Source organism: Scardinius erythrophthalmus, assembly GCF_964197995.2.
Source record: "Scardinius erythrophthalmus genome assembly, chromosome: 2".
Classification (NCBI taxonomy): domain Eukaryota; kingdom Metazoa; phylum Chordata; class Actinopteri; order Cypriniformes; family Leuciscidae; genus Scardinius; species Scardinius erythrophthalmus.
In genome coordinates this window covers 62,606,707-62,626,988 of record NC_138222.1, presented here as the reverse complement: position 1 = coordinate 62,626,988, position 20,282 = coordinate 62,606,707, and the positions used below count along the sequence as shown (strand labels likewise).

Genomic DNA, 20,282 nt, shown 5'->3' with positions numbered 1-20,282 from the left:
GCCCTGCTCCGGAATGTTATTTATGGCAGGCGCGTTCCCGCAGACCGCAACCGTTATTATTCGACGAGCGACTGACACCGAAACTACAATGTCAAACATTTTCGGGACTCTGAGCGCTTCCGTGTTCACGCGCGCCGGGAATAAGGACCCATCCTGATTTGTTATATTATACGCGCAAAATCTCTCCAAATGATATTTCTGGGCGCAAAAGATTGAGAGGATGTGTCATCTTTCAGATAAGGTAAGTGGCGAGCGAGCGCTTTACGAACTTATTGTCTGTTGCGCTGATAACGAACATTTTTAACGCGATTGTTAAATTATCGCGCGTTTGTTTCATATGAAACTCGTTGTTTTTTGTTTGTTTCTTGTGTTTATAATGACTTTAAATGATTGACGTCAACCTCGATCTACATGTTTTACAGCTACGAAGCGGAGGTGTTGCGTATAATGTTATTTAAAGTGTTCGCCAAAGATGATACGAAGAAAACGCGTTAAAAAAACTGCGCGAACAAACGAAATACGTGCGACTGTATTTATTACGTAATGAGCGCGCGGGACAGATGCGCGTGGGCATGTGCTGCAATTCATCTAGGCTTTCTTAAAAGCGCAGTTCCTTGGGTAAATTATTAGAAGAGAAAGAAACCCGTATACAAATATAAGTTTATACATGCATTTCGTAACATGATCTAAACCAAGCCGGTTTCAGTTTCAGACAGCTGCATGATAGACTGATGGTGCAACCACTTCAAAACACTTGTCACGCGCATCACTGTCACTGCTGACATCATGCAATAATGTCTCTATAGAAACATTGAAATGTATTACAATTATCACGAAGTGCATAGTCCAAAATTAACCTACTATGATGACACTAAGATGAAAAAAATAAAATATTTGTAAATGCATGGGTTACACTTTACAATAAGGTTCATTAGTTTATTTACTAACATGAACTAACAAAGTGCAATTTGTTACAGTATTTATTAATCTTGGCTAATGTTAGATAATAAAAAGTTGTCCATTGTTTGTTCATGTTAGTTCACAATGCATTAACTAATGTTAACAAATACAACCTTTAATTTTAATAAATAGTATTAGTAAATGTTGAAATTAATATTAACTAAGGTTAATAAATGCTGTAGAAGTATTGCTCATTCTTAGTTCATTTTAACTAAGGTTGTTAACTAATGTTAAATAATTAACCTTATTGTAAAGTGTTACCAATGCATTTTATAATGCCAACAGATTCATGTGTATGATGAATATCTCTTTTTTTTTAAAGTCATAATATGTGTGATATGTTATTTTAGTAGTGATCATTTGCATTCGGCCTGCTGATGTACTGGTGATGCATGTGTGAGTTTCAGTGGAAGTGGCTCTGTCTTTATTTATCCCTCGCTCGCCCGGTGTAGGTGGAAGTGTGTGAGAGAGAGTGAGTCAGGAAGAGATGATGGAGGTAATCAGAAGAAAAGACTCGAACGGCCTGTTCTCAGACAACTCCGACAACGACTGTGAGGTATGAACGTCTGTGTGTGTGTGTATGTGTGTGTGTGTGTGTGTGTGTGTCAGAGGTGATCTGTGAGTGTCATAATGTGAAACACACATGTTGGATTGGTCTCTCTGCAGGACATGGGGGCGTGTGGACAGAGTACAGGTGTGTGTTTGTGTGAAAATACACCCTTCTGCGATCAGCACACACAGGAGGTAAGAGCCTATCGATGGCTGATGTCATACTGTATATATATATATATATATATATATATATATATATATATATATATATATATATATATATATATATATATATATATATATATATATATACACTCACCTAAAGGATTATTAGGAACACCTGTTCAATTTCTCATTAATGCAATTATCTAATCAACCAATCACATGGCAGTTGCTTCAATGCATTTAGGGGTGTGGTCCTGGTCAAGACAATCTCCTGAACTACAAACTGAATGTCAGAATGGGAAAGAAAGGTGATTTAAGCAATTTTGAGCGTGGCATGGTTGTTGGTGCCAGACGGGCCGGTCTGAGTATTTCACAATCTGCTCAGTTACTGGGATTTTCACGCACAACCATTTCTAGGGTTTACAAAGAATGGTGTGAAAAGGGAAAAACATCCAGTATGCGGCAGTCCTGTGGGCGAAAATGCCTTGTTGATGCTAGATGTCAGAGGAGAATTGGCCGACTGATTCAAGCTGATAGAAGAGCAACTTTGACTGAAATAACCACTCGTTACAACAGAGGTATGCAGCAAAGCATTTGTGAAGCCACAACACGCACAACCTTGAGGCGGACGGGCTACAACAGCAGAAGACCCCACCGGGTACCACTCATCTCCACTACAAATAGGAAAAAGAGGCTACAATTTGCACAAGCTCACCAAAATTGGACAGTTGAAGACTGGAAAAATGTTGCCTGGCCTGATGAGTCTCGATTTCTGTTGAGACATTCAGATGGTAGAGTCAGAATTTGGCGTAACAGAATGAGAACATGGATCCATCATGCCTTGTTACCACTGTGCAGGCTGGTGGTCGTGGTGCAATGGTGTGGGGGATGTTTTCTTGGCACACTTTAGGCCCCTTAGTGCCAATCGGGCATCGTTTAAATGCCACGGCCTACCTGAGCATTGTTTCTGACCATGTCCATCCCTTTATGACCACCATGTGCCCATCCTCTGATGGCTACTTCCAGCAGGATAATGCACCATGTCACAAAGCTCGAATCATTTCAAATTGGTTTCTTGAACATGACAATGAGTTCACTGTACTAAAATGGCCCCCACAGTCACCAGATCTCAACCCAATTGAGCATCTTTGGGATGTGGTGGAACGGGAGCTTCGTGCCCTGGATGTGCATTCCAATTTTCAATGCCACGTAGAATTAAGGCAGTTCTGAAGGCGAAAGGGGGTCAAACACAGTATTAGTATGGTGTTCCTAATAATCCTTTAGGTGAGTGTATATATATATATATATATATATATATATATATATATATATATATATATATATATATATATATATATATATAGCCTATATATATATATTGTAGAGAGAGAGCGAGAGAGAGAGAGAGAGAGAGAGAGAGAGAGAGCTACTTTTATTCAGTAAGGATGCAAGGTTGAACAAAAGTGAGAGTAAAGCCATGTATTGTGTTACAGAAGATTCTATTTCAAAGAAATGCTGTTCTTTTGAACGTTCTATTTATCAAAGAATCATGGATATAACTGTATTTACAAATATATTAAGCAACACAGCTGATTTTAACATTGATAATAATCATAAATGTTTCTTGAGAATCAAATCATCATATTAGAATGATTTCTAAAGGATCATGTGACTCTGAAGACTGGAGTAATGATTACACTTTACTATATATTCACATAAAACAACTGTTTTATATTGTAATATTTCACAATATTACTGTATTTTTGATTAAATGAACACACACACACACACACACACACACACACACACACACACACACACACACACAGTGCTTGAATTGAATTTTTTTTTAACTTCAATTTATATAATATATTTCTTTATAACTATATTACATTTATTAAAACAGGCTTACATAATATAAATCTATACATTTTCTGTACAGGCCATGGTAAATAACAAAGAGAGACAAGCTGCTATTATTCTTTTAAATTTCTGGAGACTACATACATTTGAGCTAAATAATGACATTATTATGTTTAAAGTGTAAGTTGCAGGTTAAATTTTTCACGAAGATAATACAATGTGTTTATTAAACATAAAGATAAGAACCGCCCACCATTGTTTTTTTATACCAAAATGCTGATATAATATGAAAAGTTGGCACTTTTAACAGTGGTTTTAACCGCTCCCGCTCCCTTCCACTAGATGGGGCGTGACGTCATAAGAGGAACTCACTAGTAGAGTTACCGGCATAGTCATAGCTATAGATGCCTTACATAACTACAGAAAAGTTGGTTGTATGTTTTATTTGATAAAAAAATTATGGATAAAATAACTCAATTGTAAACATACTCATGTGTGCTGACTTCAAGGGGACCGTGATCCTGCCTGAAATGAGAATAAGCTATTCGCAAACAAACGGGTTCAGGCACGTCAGTTCAGCCGGTCGCGGGTCGAGCTGTTCCACTAAACACAACGCGTTCACCTCACGGCAGCACATACTCTCCACTGCTGATAGCCCACACAAACACAGCGATGGGGACATCGATCTCTCTTTTTCTTTTCTGACAATAAACATCGCTAATTAAATCGTGAGAAATTGCTAAAGCGTGGATTGAGGAAGGGTATTACATGACGTTTGAGGCGTCGATGAGACTAGCGATTGGTGCCTGTGCAGTGTGTGCATCTCTAACGTTACAGCTCTGATTTGGACTGACTTACTGTAAGTAAATAATGTCTTCAGTCGTTGTCCCTCCTTGCTATTCTACATGACGGCAATATTTTGAAAAGACTTGCTTGTTCCGTTATATTATCCGGGTTAAGTTTGCACCAGGCTAGACTAGCTCTAACGTAGCTAACGTTACTCACCAGGACACTTGGCCAATCCTCCACTCATTCTCCTCACACCAAGCATTAATAACTCTTTGAGTGCCATGGCTCCCCTCTCTCACGCCTGACCGGTTAAAAATTGTAGGGCTGTGGTCCATAAAGAATTTGATGGTTTCCCACATCCTCAGTCGTTCTCCAAATAGCCATAATACAGTAAGAATCTAGCAGAGTATGGGTTGTGAGTTCCTCTTGTGACGTCATCACCCAGTAACTAAAAAAACACGCTACCTTTGAAGAAACCCCAATAAATGTTATTTTAACGCATTTTAAGACAGAAATAATTAAATATATACATATAGAGCACTTTAATTTACACATTAATTGGCTGTGGTGGTTAACCTGAAACTTACACTTTAAGAGCTGCTTCACAGCAGAATATCCATTGTTGAGTTTCCATAAATGATTCTGCTATTGTCCTGTTTATCACCGTGAAGCTCATTGACTATTGATTATTGAATAAAGCACTACAGACATAAGTGACCTGACTTGATATAAGGCACTTGAAACCCACAAAAAGACCCACACATGACTTCAAAATACATTGAAATAAAAAATAATCAGAGCTTCCAAACTCACTGGAGGGTCTGACTGTAATATTCAGAAGTGGAGCAGGAATAATGTCTCAGAAAGCAGCCAGTAACTTCAAAAGGACCTTAAATTACCTCTTTAATTAATTTCATTATTTTATCTTCAGTTACAAGTGAAAATGCCACAATTCCAGCCTCACTGAGTAACGGTGCAAACCGTCCCTGTGCGCTGGGGATTTACAGAGAGAAGATTCACACACTTGCACGCAAGATGATTTTGAAATAATTATAAAAATAGTAACAATGAAAAATGAGTGATTGTTTCTAATTAATGCAAAAGCCCCGACATGGAGTGGATACATAGTAGAAAGACAGAGAGTGAGAGAAAATTCCCCTGTTTTCTCTTCTCGACTCCATTGTTCCGCTAAAGTTTGCTTCACCGTAGCGAGCAGCAATGAATAATTAATAACCGTATCCTAACTGCGGGAATTTAATCAGATTTGTCTTTGTTATCTTTACTAAAATAAAAAAAAATACCACCCTCCCCCCTCAATTTGAGCACTACCAGGGCCGGCGCTCCGCACACGCACACCACGCGCTGCGCGTAGGGCACCAAGTGCTTGGGGGGGCACCAAAAAATCTGGGTCGTGAAAAAAAAGAAGCGTTTTTTTTTTTTTTTTTGGTGATTTTCGTTTTTTTGCAGAATCTGTTAGTTGAGATCACGAAGAAGCCTCTGCATGTTTGAGATAGCAGTATTGGTATATTTAAAAGCGTACATTTTGATTTTGACATCGGCTTGTTTTTCGGAGATTCTAGCACGCAGTAGGGGCGTGTCATTGTCGGTGTGTATTTCCACTGAATAAGCCGGCGTGGCTACTTATTATGCAGCGCTCTGGCCGGCTCTATCTGATTTCAAAATTCAATGACGATGGACGCAAATAACATTACGATGTCTAGCAATCGATTTAAATAGTAGGTTACATGGGGTTTAATTTGTCGTTTAATGAGATGTAGCCTAATACATGTTGTCAGTCCCAATATATAGATCCGCCAACTAAATTAACGTGTATCTCAATGGTCCAGTGGTAGAGCTTTCGGGGTACCACCAAGCATTTGTGCCTAGGGCACCCAAATGGCTAGCACCGGCCCTGAGCACTACACCCAATATTTTGGTCTCATAAGTCTCTCTTTTTAATGTAAATCTATGGGATTTTTTCAGCCATTTTATCAACCACCATTTCATCATCTGTTAAGTAAAAGTGAATGATTTAAAAAGGGTTGTGGTGTCTCGTCTCTCACCAGGACTCCCGTGTGAAGTGTGTCCAGTGCGGGAAGAACAGACCCATGATCACCAGGTACTCCGAGGGTTACGGCACAGAGGTGAGCATCTGCAGCAAAGACTGTAAAAAAATATGAATTATAATACTAGCGTCCGTGACCTCACCAGTTTTTGAAGCCCAAAGTGGGCGGAGCCGGCCGTCGCCAGTTTATCACTCACGGATAAACGAAAATGGGCAAAGAGGCGGATTCGCTGAGGTGACGTGACCCTAACAGACAGCAGACAAACGGCTAATAGTGACATCAGCGACAATCCACCTGTCACTCAAGTGGCCACGCCCTAAATTATGCAGAACTTCTGTCTTTCCCTCTGGTTCATTAGAGTTCATTAGAGGGGTCCAAGACCCCAGGACTTTTGTTGCACTTTAACCACAAATACACACAAACATTTAGTTTAAAAAGTAACAAATCCTTCCCTCGCGGGTCAATTTGACCCCTCTAGGAATGAATAGAATGCGAGGAATGCTTCAGTACACATAGAAAAACCTAAAAATGCTCAAAATTCAAACTAAAAATGCTAAAACTTTTCCAATTTTTTTTTTTTTATAATGTCTACATGTGTATCTGAATGCATACTGAAGTAAAAATTGACTTTAGGACCCAGCGGAACAGCTCATTTGCTCCATATAGAGAGATAAGGCCATCTAGAGTCATGACATATCATGTTATATTATAATTTTTTTTCCACAAAAGGTCGGCAAAGACACTAATGACCGGTTTCACGGACAAGGCTTAAGTTTAGTGCCAGACTAAAATGCATGTTTGAGCTGTTTTAACTGAAAGCAACTTGCACTGATTTATCTTAAAATATATCACTGCCATTGTTTTGTCTCAAGATAGAGATCAGTGATGTTTTTTCTAAGGCACGTTTATAAAAGCTTCTTAAATGTCCTAATTGAACAAAGTGCTAATCCTGGCTTAATCTAAGCCCTGTCTGTGAAACCAGGCCTAAATGTAAGATATTTTGAGCTGAATTAGGTTAGTTGAGTTATTTTGAATTTCAGCTGAATGAATGTGAGAATGTGCTTAAATTACTATTTCTTTATTATTTATTGATCAAATCTAGTCATTTTGACCCGCAAGGGAAAGATTTGTTACAAAGTGCGACGGAAGGATGAGGGTTAAGGCTTAATACAATTTAAACGTATGAGTTATAAAAAACATTCACCAGTTTTCATGAAGGGCAAAATTAGCTATATAGACCAAAACCACTTTTTGTACCAGGCTGTAAACATGTTTCTTTCTGCTGTAAAGTTGGAGATTTTAACATGTGGGTCTATGGGATTGACTCTCTCCTGCAGCCTGTCTCTAGTGGCCAGTCGATGAGTTGCTGTTTACATCACTTCTGTGTTGGGTTCAAGAGAGAGACAGGAAGGTTGTCGCTTGGTTTGGACGTCTCTGAATGTATGAGTGCAAGTGTGTGTGTTTCAGTGTGTGACTCGTGTTTCAGGAGGAGTGTGTCCAGTCTCATCCTCAGGGAGACAGTGATGCAGACGCAGACATCGAGGACACGGACAGCAGGTGTGTGACCGACACACACACACACACACACACACACACACACACACATGCGCTGAACTGCATCCACTTCTAAACTCTTTCTCTGCATTGTGGTTGGTTCAGGCTCCAGATTGTGGGTTCCCTCCAGCGAATCAGCTCCCGGAAGAGGAAGCGTCAGCGAATCACACGACAGGACACGACGGAGAGCGAAGACGACGGTGGGCGGAGCCACAGGACTCACCGCTGGAGTCTCCGACTCAGTCCTCATCGCTCACACAACAGGACCATACTGGAGGTCAAATATATGTCTTAATTATTCTGTATCTGGTCTGAAATTACGGTAACACTTTACAATAAGGTTCATTAGTTAACATTAGTTAATGTATTAACTAACATGAACTAACAATGAGCAAAACATTTGTTACAGTATTTATTAAAGGGGTGGTATAATGCTCTTTTTTACAATATGTAAAAAAAGTCTCTGCTGTCCCCAGAGTGTGTATGTCAGAGTTTTAGCTCAAAGTACCTGATCACATTTTACAGCATGTTACAATTGTCCCTTTTTTAAGGGTCAGTAAAAACGCGTCATTTCGTGTGTGTCCCTTTAAATGCAAATGAGCTGATTCTCCCGGTACAGAGGGTGGTACTTCAAGTGTGTGTGTGTGTGTGTGTGTGTTAGCAGCTCCGTTTACCTCACGCAGACAAGCACTAAAATGTCAGAAATTGTTCTGCCTTTTATGTTTAAACTGGAGTCGGACAATGATGGAGAGACTCAAGAAGAAGTGACAACATGTAGAAGCAACAGGACGTTTCTGAATGGTTAGTTGATGGATTTGTGTTGCTGATGTGTAGTTAACTATCTTCAAGTCTTTGATTAGCATATTCTTCATGATAATCTATAAATCGCTCGTGTGAACTTTTGTAAGATGCCTACAGAGTGACATGCTATTGCGTGTTACGTACTGTATTGCATGTGAAAAGACGGATGCGACAGCTTGAGCAGACTCACACATGTGCTCGACTACAACAACTCTTCCTCTTCTCAACATGCACCGCGTGTTCTGGGGGCGGGGTTTATGTAAATTCTAGGGTTGGTGATGTCACTAACCCGGGAGGAATGTGGTGTACAGATGGTGGTCAACCAGAATGAGACTTTTACCGCCGCCGTTCCCGCGGCGGCAAAATTGGGATGTGTATTTGCTGCCTTTTACCGCTGAGTGGCGCTGTAATCACAGACTTTGAAAAGTGTCAGTTTATTCTCTTTATGACGTAATCTGCCGCGGCAGTAATCTGAGCTGAGGTCACAGATAAATTCAAGATAAATATTGTGGTTAAACGAATTCAAATTCATTAAATTTAAACAAAGTAGACACACGTTAACATTGTGTGCCCAGTTTTTCTATAATTTAGAAAGGCTATGTCAATAGGTTACTTGTCATTTTCTTCGTGTTATTTTAATGTGTTTGTAGATTTATTAACTGAAACATAACAGTGAAATAACTTAAAATAATTTACCGTGAAATTAAAACATTTTCAGGACTTGCAGCTCCTAACCGATGTAGTCGGTTTAAGCATTCTTTGTTATATTCAGAACTAAATAGCCTTACATGTTACAAACTTTTAAAACAGAGAAAATAGTAGACGTCGGCGATTCAGACGGTAGCTCTGTGGTCAAAGCATTATCAATAGCCTCTCGGAGCTTCAAACGATCTGAGATCGAATCTCAGTGTAGCCGACAGTGTTTATGTTTTTCCGTTCTTGATGCTTAAATATGTATCTGTTTATTAAAGTCAATCATCTTGTTTAATTATCAATTGTACATTACAACATAAATTTGCTACATTCCCGCTGCAAAGACGACACATCTGATGAAGGAAGACTGTCAGCCGATTGCACCAGAAAATGAAGATGATTCGTCTTTAATCTGCTAAATTATTTTTTTTTGTGTGTGTGAATCATTCACGAGATTGAGATGACTGACAGTGATACCCGGCCATATCAACGGAAGACATTTTTCAAAACAGATCGAACAAATCAGAAAAATACTTTCAATACAGTATTGCTTTCAATTAAAAAATAAACAATGAAAATGTAAAAGAAAAATAAAATTAATTAAGTTTGAAAACCCATCGCACATTTTAAGATATGAATAAAGTGTCGGGACAGTTTATTTATTTAAACAGGGTTGCATCGATAGAGTTTATTCCCTTTGTGATGCAAAATAAGAAACACAGAATCTTAGGCCTATTCTTGCAACATTTTAAATTTCTATTGTCAAAGAAATTGCAGCTAAATTAAAAAATTAAAACGGTACAAAACGGAAAAAGTTCAAAGCAACATAAATTAAGAACAGGCGTTTTTCTTTGCCTCTCTCGCGATGGATATTTTTTTAGTAAGTTGGTCTCCCTCACTGCGCGCGGTGGGTCTTTCTCGAAATTAAGCATTTCAGCGTAAAAAACACCATACAGCTGATAATACTGTATATGTCGCTGTGTGTCATCCACACAAATCACGAAAGAAAAAACTGTAACAAATAGCTTTTGTTCCTTCAAAGATACAACATGCCTTGCTGAATTCACCTTACAATAAAACGAGGTGGGTCGCCAATAAAAGAGTTCTGTATCTGCTAAATTTAAATTGTTTGTGGAAAACCTATACAATCAATAAAACTACAATATTAGTCAGGTCCCAAAATAGATAAATAGCCCTGGATAAGATGCAGTAGGCATTTTTGAGGAAAAGTACTTCAAGTGTTGTTTCTATATGATTTTTAGGTGCTGAATCCATTTCTGCCGTATAACAAGTTGTAAACATCACTGTTTTGGCATAAACAATAAAAACAAAATGGCTGCCAAAAAAAAAAAGTTTTAATGCATTTGTTGCAGTTTAAACATTAAACATTAGAACTAAAACTATGCATTCTCAGAATATTTAAACATGTAAACAATGAAAAAACAACATTAACATGAAAGGGATAGTTTTTAATGGCTGCTGGAATTATGCCAAGGTACACTGGGAAGCATATATCAGTGGAAATATGCAATTATGCCCAGCCCGAAGGGGGGGACTTGGAATACACATGACCCCAGGGGGCTGCATATTGAGAATCACTGGGGTGTCCAGCTGCAGGTGGAATATTTCAAACCCAGGGGTGGCAAGGTAGCTTGCCGAGGGAAAGACACATGCTCAGAGAGGCTTACAGTGGACTACACACGTGGGGGTTGCCCAGAGGCCGTGTTAGGTGTCGCCCAGCCTGCAGATCTACATATGTCTGTTGGCGAGGCGCCATGCGCTAGAGCCCAAGAGGATGCCACACTCCGGGTGGAGCAGGCCGTCACATCAAGGGGGCATGGTCGACCTTGCTGCTGGTAAGCCAAAGCAATGGTGTCCACTATCCAGTGAGACAACCTTTGCTTGGAGAGAGCCTTTCCCTTCAGCTTCCCACCATGACAGACAAAGAGCTGGTCTGAAGTCCTGAAACAATGCATCCTGTCTATGTAAGTATGGAGGGTGCGTACTGGACAGAGCTGTGCCAAGGCTGGGTCTGCGTCCTCCAAGGGCAGCGCTTGCAGGTTCACCACCTGGTCTCGAAAGGGTGTGGTGGGAACCTTGGGCACATATCCAGGCCGGGGTCTCAGGATCACGTAAGAGTTAGCCGGTCCAAATTCCAGGCACGCTTCGTCACCCGAAAATGCCTGCAGGTCCCCTACCCTCTTGATGGAGGCCAATGCAACCAGGAGCACTGTTTTCATTGACAGGAACTTAAGCTCCACTGATTGCAGAGGCTCAAAGGGAGCACTCTGCAGGGCAGTTAAAACCACAGAGAGGTCCAAAGAGGGAACGAGAGGAGGGCGAGGAGGATTCAGTCTCCTCGCTCCTCTCAGGAAACTGATGATCAGGTCGTGCTTTCCAATGCACTTACCATCAACTGCATCATGATGTGTGGCAATGGCGGCACCATACACTTTCAGGGTGGAGGGAGACAACCTTCGCTCCAACCCTTCTTGCAAGAAGGAAAGCACGACACTGATCGGGCCTTTCGTGGGTTCTTTAAGTTTAGAAGAACACCAGTTGACAAAGAGGTTCCACTTCAACGCATAGGCATGTCTCGTGGACGATGCTCTAGTCTAGCGGAAGTGATGGTAGCCACCACCGCTGGTGGTAGGGTACTCAAACCTGCCTCGTCCCATCCAGGAACCACACATGGAGGTTTCAAAGATCGGGACGAGGGTGCCATAGGGTGCCCCGTCCCTGAGAAAGCAGGTTCTTTCTCAGAGGAATTGGCCAGGGAGGTGCTGTCGCGAAGAGTACTAGTTCTTGGAACCAGGTGCGGTTGAGCCAATACGGGGCAACCAAAATTACCTGCTCCTCGTCCTCCCTGATCTTGCGCAAAGTCTACGTAAGAAGGCTCACTGGGGGAAAACGCATACTTGCAGAGGCCCCGCGGCCAGCTGTGCGCCAGTGCATCCGTGCCGAGCGTGCCCTCGGTCAGGGAATAAAACAGGTCGCAGTGGCAAGAGTCGTGGGAGGCAAACAGATCTACCTGTGCGTCCCCGAACTGATCCCAAATCAGATGAACCGACTGGGGATGGAGTCCCCATTCTCCAGCGAGAGGCCGAAACCGAGACATATCAGCTGCACGGTTCAGGTCTCCCGGGATATAAATGGCTCGAAGCGACCTCAGATGCTTCTGACTCAATATGAGGAGGTGGCAGGCGAGTTGCGACATACGGCGGGAGCGCAGACCACCTTGTCGGTTGATGTACGCTACTGTGGCGGTATTGTCTGATCGGACTAATACGTGCTGACCCCTGAGCAACGCACAGAAGCAGTGCAGGGTGAGACGTACAGCCAGCAACTCGAGGCAATTGACATGCCAAAGGCGCTGGGGTCTTGTCCAGGAGCCTGCGGCAGCATGTCCATTGCACATGGCGCCCTAGCCCATTATGGAGGCATCTGTTGATACAACAACATGCCAGGAAACTCGTTCTATGGGCACTCCAGCCCATAGAAAACTGAGGTTCGTCCACGGGGTGAAGGTCTGAAGGCAGTCACTGGGACTCGGAGCGTGCCTTGTTGCCATGCCCACCTCGGGACTTGATCGCGAAGCCAAAGCTGAAGCGGTCTCATATGAAGCAAGACGAGCGACGTTACTGCGGCTGCGGATGCCATATGCCCCAGGAGCCTCTGAAATAGTTTCAGTGGAAACGCACTCTTGCCCTCGAACTGACGAAGGCAAATTAGCAGTGACTGCGCGCGCACGCACATGGCGACCGAGTCGATTTCCATACCGAGAAAAGAGATCCTCTGCACGGAGCAGAGTTTGCTCTTCTCCCAGTTGACTCGAAGGCCCAGACAAGCTAGGTGCCGCAGCACTAGGTCCCTGTGTTCGCAAACCTTGTCTCGAGAGTGAGCTAGGATCAGCCAGTCGTCGAGAGGAACAAGGGCTGCCTCGACAACCTTTGTGAAGACGCGAAGAGACAGGGCTAGCCCGAAAGGGGGAACCGCGCACTGGTATGCCTGCCCCTCGAATTATATATATATATATATATATATATACTGGTATGCCTCATTTGCATATGTAAACATGACATTTCAGAAAACTTGTAATACAAAAAATGTCTGTCTCTATGTAAGTGAAAAACTGGAAAGGTTTTATGGTGATATCTATAACTTAAAATTTTTACCCTATCCACCTGTAGTGTTTTGGCTTTGAATAATGCACCTATTGTTTCAATGACAATTACAAGAAAATGGGACCCTTATTTCAATGTTATACGATGGATCCTTATTCAGGAGACATTGAACTTTCTAAAAATGTGGTATAACAACTTTTCCTCAAAAATGCCTACAGGGTTACACAATCTTGAAGATTCGGACCTGACTATATATAATTTAATAAGATATAGGGCCTACTGTACATAGGCTATGGACTTTTGGAGATTTGGAGATTAATCCTTAAAAGAATTTTGCCTTTGCCTCATCAGGCTGGCTCCGACACTCTCCATATGAAAGACGGAACATTAACACCTCTGTCCTGCACCCCCACGATAAAGCAAAGTATTGCCTTCTCCAAACCCCCCACAGGCTAGCTGAGTTTGCAAAACAAAACAAAGAGTTTGCCACTCGTCGTGCCAAACAAATTATAAACTTCAATATTTAATTCAAAACAATCTCAAAACGCTTTGTGACATTTTGAAAAGCCGTGGATGCATTACTGCCACTGGAACCATGAACGCAACAGAATACTGGTTCTGATTTTATTGTTTGTCGTTTAAACGTCATATATATGAATTATTATAGGCTACAGAAGTAAAGTCATTGTATAATATTTGTTCCTTAGTGTAAAATGGAAATGCATGGCGATTTTATTTTGTAAATAGGCAAAAAAAAATGTTTTAGAAGACAAATCTCTCTGCATCAACAATAGACTATAAAATGCATTAATAGGCTAATATAAAAACACCAGTAGTCCAAGTTAGTTCGGGATTCGAACCCGTGTCATCTAAATGATCGTAACGTACGTTCAACCACTCGGCCACTATTCACTCGTTGCGATACGGCCTAACGTTCCAGTGTGTGTTCGCTCACACGAGCGAGAAACGCTCTTCATTCAAATGAACGCGCCGCCGCATTTGTTGAACACTAATTCAACATGCCAGAATAAAACCTGGCTTTAGAACAATGCATAGCGCCACTCGTCGTGGTGTGCCAAAAAATTACAATAATTTAGTTTTATTTATTTCAGTGTTAATGTTTGAGTTAAAAAATCCTCTACAAATTAAATTAACCCAAAGTCGGCTATAAGAGTCCTTTAGGCTACGTAAAAAAGCAAAGGGCTTACAGTCTTAACATTTAGGCTACTTTGCTTAAATTCGATACATTTATTTTCAGTAGGGCCTAATACATTTGTAGGGATGTAATTTCAGTATGCTTTACCAACGCTATGTATTCAATTAAAGTTCCAAGAGGTCTGGTCTCTATATTTCCTTCCCAGCTGACACTTATATGCAAGTGCACAGCAAAAATCACAACTTGTGCTTGCTGGAACGCAAGTTATTTAAGGTGTCTCAACTGATACACAGTCTACCCTACAGTGTGAATTCGTTACAAGGTTTCATTTAATTACATTAACGTGCAGCAATTTGTACAAATAGAGTCTATAGGCCTACTGTTGTAGACATTAAATAATCTCATTTAGTATCATATTTGTTAAAATATTATAATGTTGTTTTTTCAATCTATGTTGAATATGAAAAGTGAACAGCACGAGTAAGATAAGATGCATTATATCGAGAGATGGATATGGAGTGGGTCAGACATGATTTTGACCACTTCATTAAGTTTTGTTTAGTAGAAACCTTTTTTTAAAGTGAATTTCGTTTTCTATAAATTGTATCTTAATTTTAATCATTTTTTCATCACCCAATTGTCTGGATTCAATAAGAGAAGCAAACAGACACTAATCATGGAGGCGCCCGTGAGGTCACTTGCATTGCACGTCAGCTGGAGCGCATCTCATCCTCCTAACTTAACGAAACTCAGCGTATGCCTCACACAGACATGATAAATACATCAAATACACAAAGCTTGAAATGTCTTCAAACGAAATAATTCAAAACGAAAAAGAAAAAGGCTACTCTCTGATTATGTCTTTGTGCATTTCTCTCTAGGTGCGTTCACTACAAATATGGCGATCGTCAACTTCATCTTTGCAGTCGACACTGTCAGAAAACACTAGTTCATTGATAAAAATCATATGAAGACATGGCATATATTAAGTTATTTTAGCTGTTATGAGAAAAATAAATCTAACAAAACCTAAAATCTAAATCTAATAAATAAAAATAAAAAATATTAACGCCAATTCAACATGCCAGAATAAAACCTGATTTTTTAACAATGCGTAACGCCACTCGGCCTGGTGTGCCAAAACACTACATTTTAAACTTCAATGTTTAATTCAAAACAATCTCAAAACGCGTTGTGAATTTTTTTTAAAGCCTAGCCTATATACATTAAGGGCATTGAAACCAGGATCTTAACTAAAACGTGTTCCGCGTAATCTCTCAAAAATTATGCCACACTACTCCATGTTTTTTTTTTTTTTTTTAAGGACTGCTTTTGAAATCACTATAAATTGTATCGCTCACGAGAGCTCTTCGTTTATCTAATTCCTCAATAGAATAGTAAAAATATTCAGCGTCATTGCTCCTAACATCGTCTCTATTTTTAACTTTTGAATCTATTTTTTCAGCTGTAAAATTGATTCTATCTTTGGTTCTATTCTGTTGTAGCCTAATAGGCCTATTTATATATATGAAAAATATGCCTATTATTTAACCCACTTACATTTTAAAATACGGCAATTGCTGCTGTTTTGCACAATGTCCCTTTGCGCCACCTGGCGGTCATTTCGGGAACGACTTTGAAATGCGGCTGGTTTATTTTCGCCGCGGTAATTTCGCCGCGGCGGCTGGCGCGGCGGTAATAGGCATTCTGGTTGACCACCATCTGTAGTCTCTACCAGCCGTTTTTTGTAGTCCTTAAAAAGCGATTTCTTTAAAAGCAAATATCTCCCTTTGCTTTGAACTTTCAGCAATGTAACTTTGCAGATGTTGTTGTATGCTGAAACAGCAACATTACACACTAACTAAAGTTAGAAAAGTGACATCATAATCAACAACCCCTTTAATCTTTGCTAATGTTAGTTGTTAACTAATGAACCTTATTGTAAAGTTTTACCGAAATTACTTTTGTAATTTGTCATTTTTAACTGTGTAATTGTGTTCGAGAAGTACAATAAATTCAATAATACAACCTAGTAAATTAAATAATGAAAAAATAAAAGCACTGATTGTTTTTTTTACCATGTAAACTAAAGACATTTTTTATTTTATTTTGATGTACCGTTTTAATATGCATTGACAAAAATATTCATATTAGTGAATAATAAATTATGTATATATATTTGGTATCAATATATTATTATAGTTTATTATTTTTATTTACATTTTCAGTTTTATATTTTTATTGACGTTTTTAATTTTATATTTTCCGTTTTCTTTTTAATTTTATTAAATTTAATTAAATTTTCTTTTTTTAAAATGTCTCAAAAATATGTTTTAAATATAGTTTTCATTATTTTTTTTTAAATTTTTTTTTAGCAAATTTAGGAATTCAAGTTAAACTAAAATGATCACTTGGGAACTAGATACATTTATTTATTTAGCAGACGCTTTTATCCAAAGCGACTTACAAATGAGAACAATAGAAGTAGGTAAACTAACAATAGGACAACAATATGCAAGTGATGTGACCCTACATGTACATTTTTTTAAAATAAATATAATTTTTTAAAATATATTTTTAAAAATAAATATAATTATTTTTTAAAATAAATATAATTTTATATATGTAAAACATCACATATGGACTAATATTAATGAAGTAAATGACTATATGAAGCAGTGTTTTGAAGCAACCCGATTGACAGTAGGTTCCTCTTGATCGTATCTCTCTGTCCCACAGGAGAGTGTGTCTCAGGTTCGTCCGCTGGTCATCTGTCGCTGTGCCGCGCGAGACACTCAATCCGTGACGGATGACAAACCCGTCGGGGGAAAATGGCTCCTCACAGCGTTCCCCGTCCCACTGTCCTCGCCTGTGTCCTGCTATCTACTCATCGTCCCTCTGTCCGTATCTATTATCATCATTCTCATGTCATTCCTCTTACTGCTCACAGATACCTGACATCGCCTTATAACATCAATGTATAATCCTCCTCACTGTATGAATCAATTCATTTCTCTCTAGATTTGTTCTCATGTACAGTAATATTAGATCATGCTCTTTTAATCAAGACATTTCATTTTAAACTCTTTTGTACAGTGTTATCTATGGAAGACCATTTCTGCCATGTAAGAAAATAAAATGCTTTGGTATAATTATGAGATGAAAAATCAAAATCATGACATACAAAGTCATAATTATGAGATAAAATGTCCAAATTATGACATAAAAGTCATAATTGTGACAAAAAAGTCATAATTATGACAAAAAAGTAACTTTTAAAATTATGAAAATACTAAGTTTCAATTATTAAACAGAAAATTATTTCATAATTATGAGATAAAAAATCATGACATACAAAGTCATAATTATACTAAGTTTCAATTATTAAACAGAAAATTATTTCATAATTATGAGATAAAAAGTCAAAATTATGGCATACTTATTCATAATTATGGCATATAAAGTCAAAACAATTGACATACAAAGTCATAATTATGAGAAAAAAGTCAAAATTATGACATACTAAGTTATAATTAAGAAACTATGAAAATACTTAGTCATACTTATAAGATAAAAGTCAAAACTGACATTCATAATTATGATATAAAGTGTCATGATTGAGATAAAGTCAAACTTGACATAAAAGTCATAATTAGAAAGTCATTATTATGAAAGTCAATTATGAGATTAAAAGTCAAAATTATGACATACTAAGTTATAATTATGAAACTGAAAATTCTGTCATAATTATGAGATAATACAAAATTATGACATACTAAGTTAAAATGAAAATTCTGTCATAACTATGAGATACAAAGTCATAATGATGACAAAAATTATGACATTTTTTATCATAATTATGACTTTTTATGTCGTGATTAGGACATTTTATGTTTTAATGATTTTTCTGTATATGGTGGAAATAGGCTTCCATAGTTATCAAACACCAAAGACATCAAATTCATTTGACAAAAAGCACATTTGGATGCATGACGTGAGTGTGAAATTACAGCGATAATGTAATTAAGCGAAAGCACTGTGTCAAATGTCAAAGTATCTAGTCAAAAACAAGTTTCCACACATAATCGTGTTTAAGTATAAAGTTGTACTTTTTTTAACGAAGGCATCTCTTCACAAGGAAAAATGACTGTAATTGTGGCTAATTACATTTCACATTGAAATTTCATTGGCTTTAAATAATAATAATAATAAAAAGCACCGGAGCTCAAATTGATGGACTCAGCAGTTTAGTAAGATGAGAACATAATTTATATATGTATAGGCCTATATTTTTAATATAATACAAAATATGTTAGTAATGACCATGTACTTAGTTCTTTGAAATGTGGAGTAGTTTTTCCCTTGGGTTTCATGCGATGGTGTAAAGTGGGCGTTTAGTGAGTTTGAGGAGGTTTTTTTGACCCAGACGAGGAGGATGAAGGCCATGTTCACCCTCCTCAAGAGCAAGATCTATCCTCATCTGCTATTAGCCGTGACCTTTAGTACATTAACCAGCATGCAATTACTTCAGGAAGATTTTAGAAAGGCTGCATAACCTATAACAGCATCTGAGTGCAAAAGAAAGATGTTTTACGGTCAGAACAAACTTTTACCCTTTAAACATATTTTAAGTCGTGCAAAACATTTATGAGGACAGCTGCTTCCATCATCTTGATGAAGTAAATCACTGCACGTCTCTCAGTGTCATCAGTAATAGAGCTGTTATCTAATTCTTCATGTGTGGGAGAGAAGCCAAAGGCCCACCGCCACATGTGGGCTGAATCTATGCAAGCGTCAATCGTTTTACAAACTCTTTTTTTGTGTAAATATGCTCTTAAGAGTTTCGGTTCCTCTCGCTTATTCTTTCTTTCATCTGTTCCTGATTCTTCATTTGTGTTCATGGATTCGTTCCTCTGTGTAAAGGGGCTGTTGTTTTACGGCTTTACCGCAGTTTACCGCATTTGAACCGTCTCGAGACGCAATATTCACTGACAGAAGCACAAGAGTCGGGTCAAATGAGTTCAGACAAGCCTTTCTCATAATCCCTCTGCATTAGTTCATTATCTGAACGTGTCCGTTCACAGTTTTCCTCTAAGTTATCAGCTGCATGTTTATAATCGCTAAAACGATTCACTACTGGTGTGCATCTGCACCACATTCCAGCTTATTCTAGATCTCACATGTATTCATATTTGCTTACTGCATATTTTCCTTTTTATGTTATATATATTTTTTCCCTGTGGAAATGGTATTGTAAATTGAGTCTGTGTCTGGATTTTAAGGTAAATAAAATTATAGTTTGACAGCAAGTCTTGAGTGTCTCATTTTCACAATTAACAAATACTATTGTTGTATCTGCGGCGTATTTTGGTTGTTTTCTTTCTCCTCTTTCATTCTTGACTGTCATGATTCTTAGGTTTTGCGATTGGTTGGTTTTCATGTCAATCATCATTAATCAACGTGTCGACACCCTAAAGGAGCCAATCCGAACTCATCTTCTCCGTATAAAGACCCGGAGGTGACGAGAGGATACAGTCGCATGTTTTCTCTTGGTTGTCT

At 38.8% G+C, this 20,282-nt stretch overlaps 1 protein-coding gene across 2 annotated transcripts; it reads left to right on the top strand.

The window, feature by feature from the left end:
- Nucleotides 1–20,028, top strand: LOC308686971 (uncharacterized protein). Of its 2 annotated transcripts, none has more exons than XM_081359113.1 (7): nucleotides 1–241; nucleotides 1,413–1,516; nucleotides 1,627–1,704; nucleotides 6,396–6,473; nucleotides 7,882–7,952; nucleotides 8,055–8,226; nucleotides 17,463–20,028. In XM_081359113.1, exons 2-7 carry the CDS (start codon nucleotides 1,448–1,450, stop codon nucleotides 17,679–17,681), a joined length of 687 nt encoding a protein of 228 aa, XP_081215239.1. In that variant the 5' UTR covers nucleotides 1–241; nucleotides 1,413–1,447; the 3' UTR covers nucleotides 17,682–20,028. The 2 variants fall into 2 exon arrangements, with proteins under 2 accessions (XP_081215239.1, XP_081215240.1); XM_081359114.1 differs by having other exon boundaries at nucleotides 7,733–7,952.
- Nucleotides 20,029–20,282: the final 254 nt, after the last annotated feature.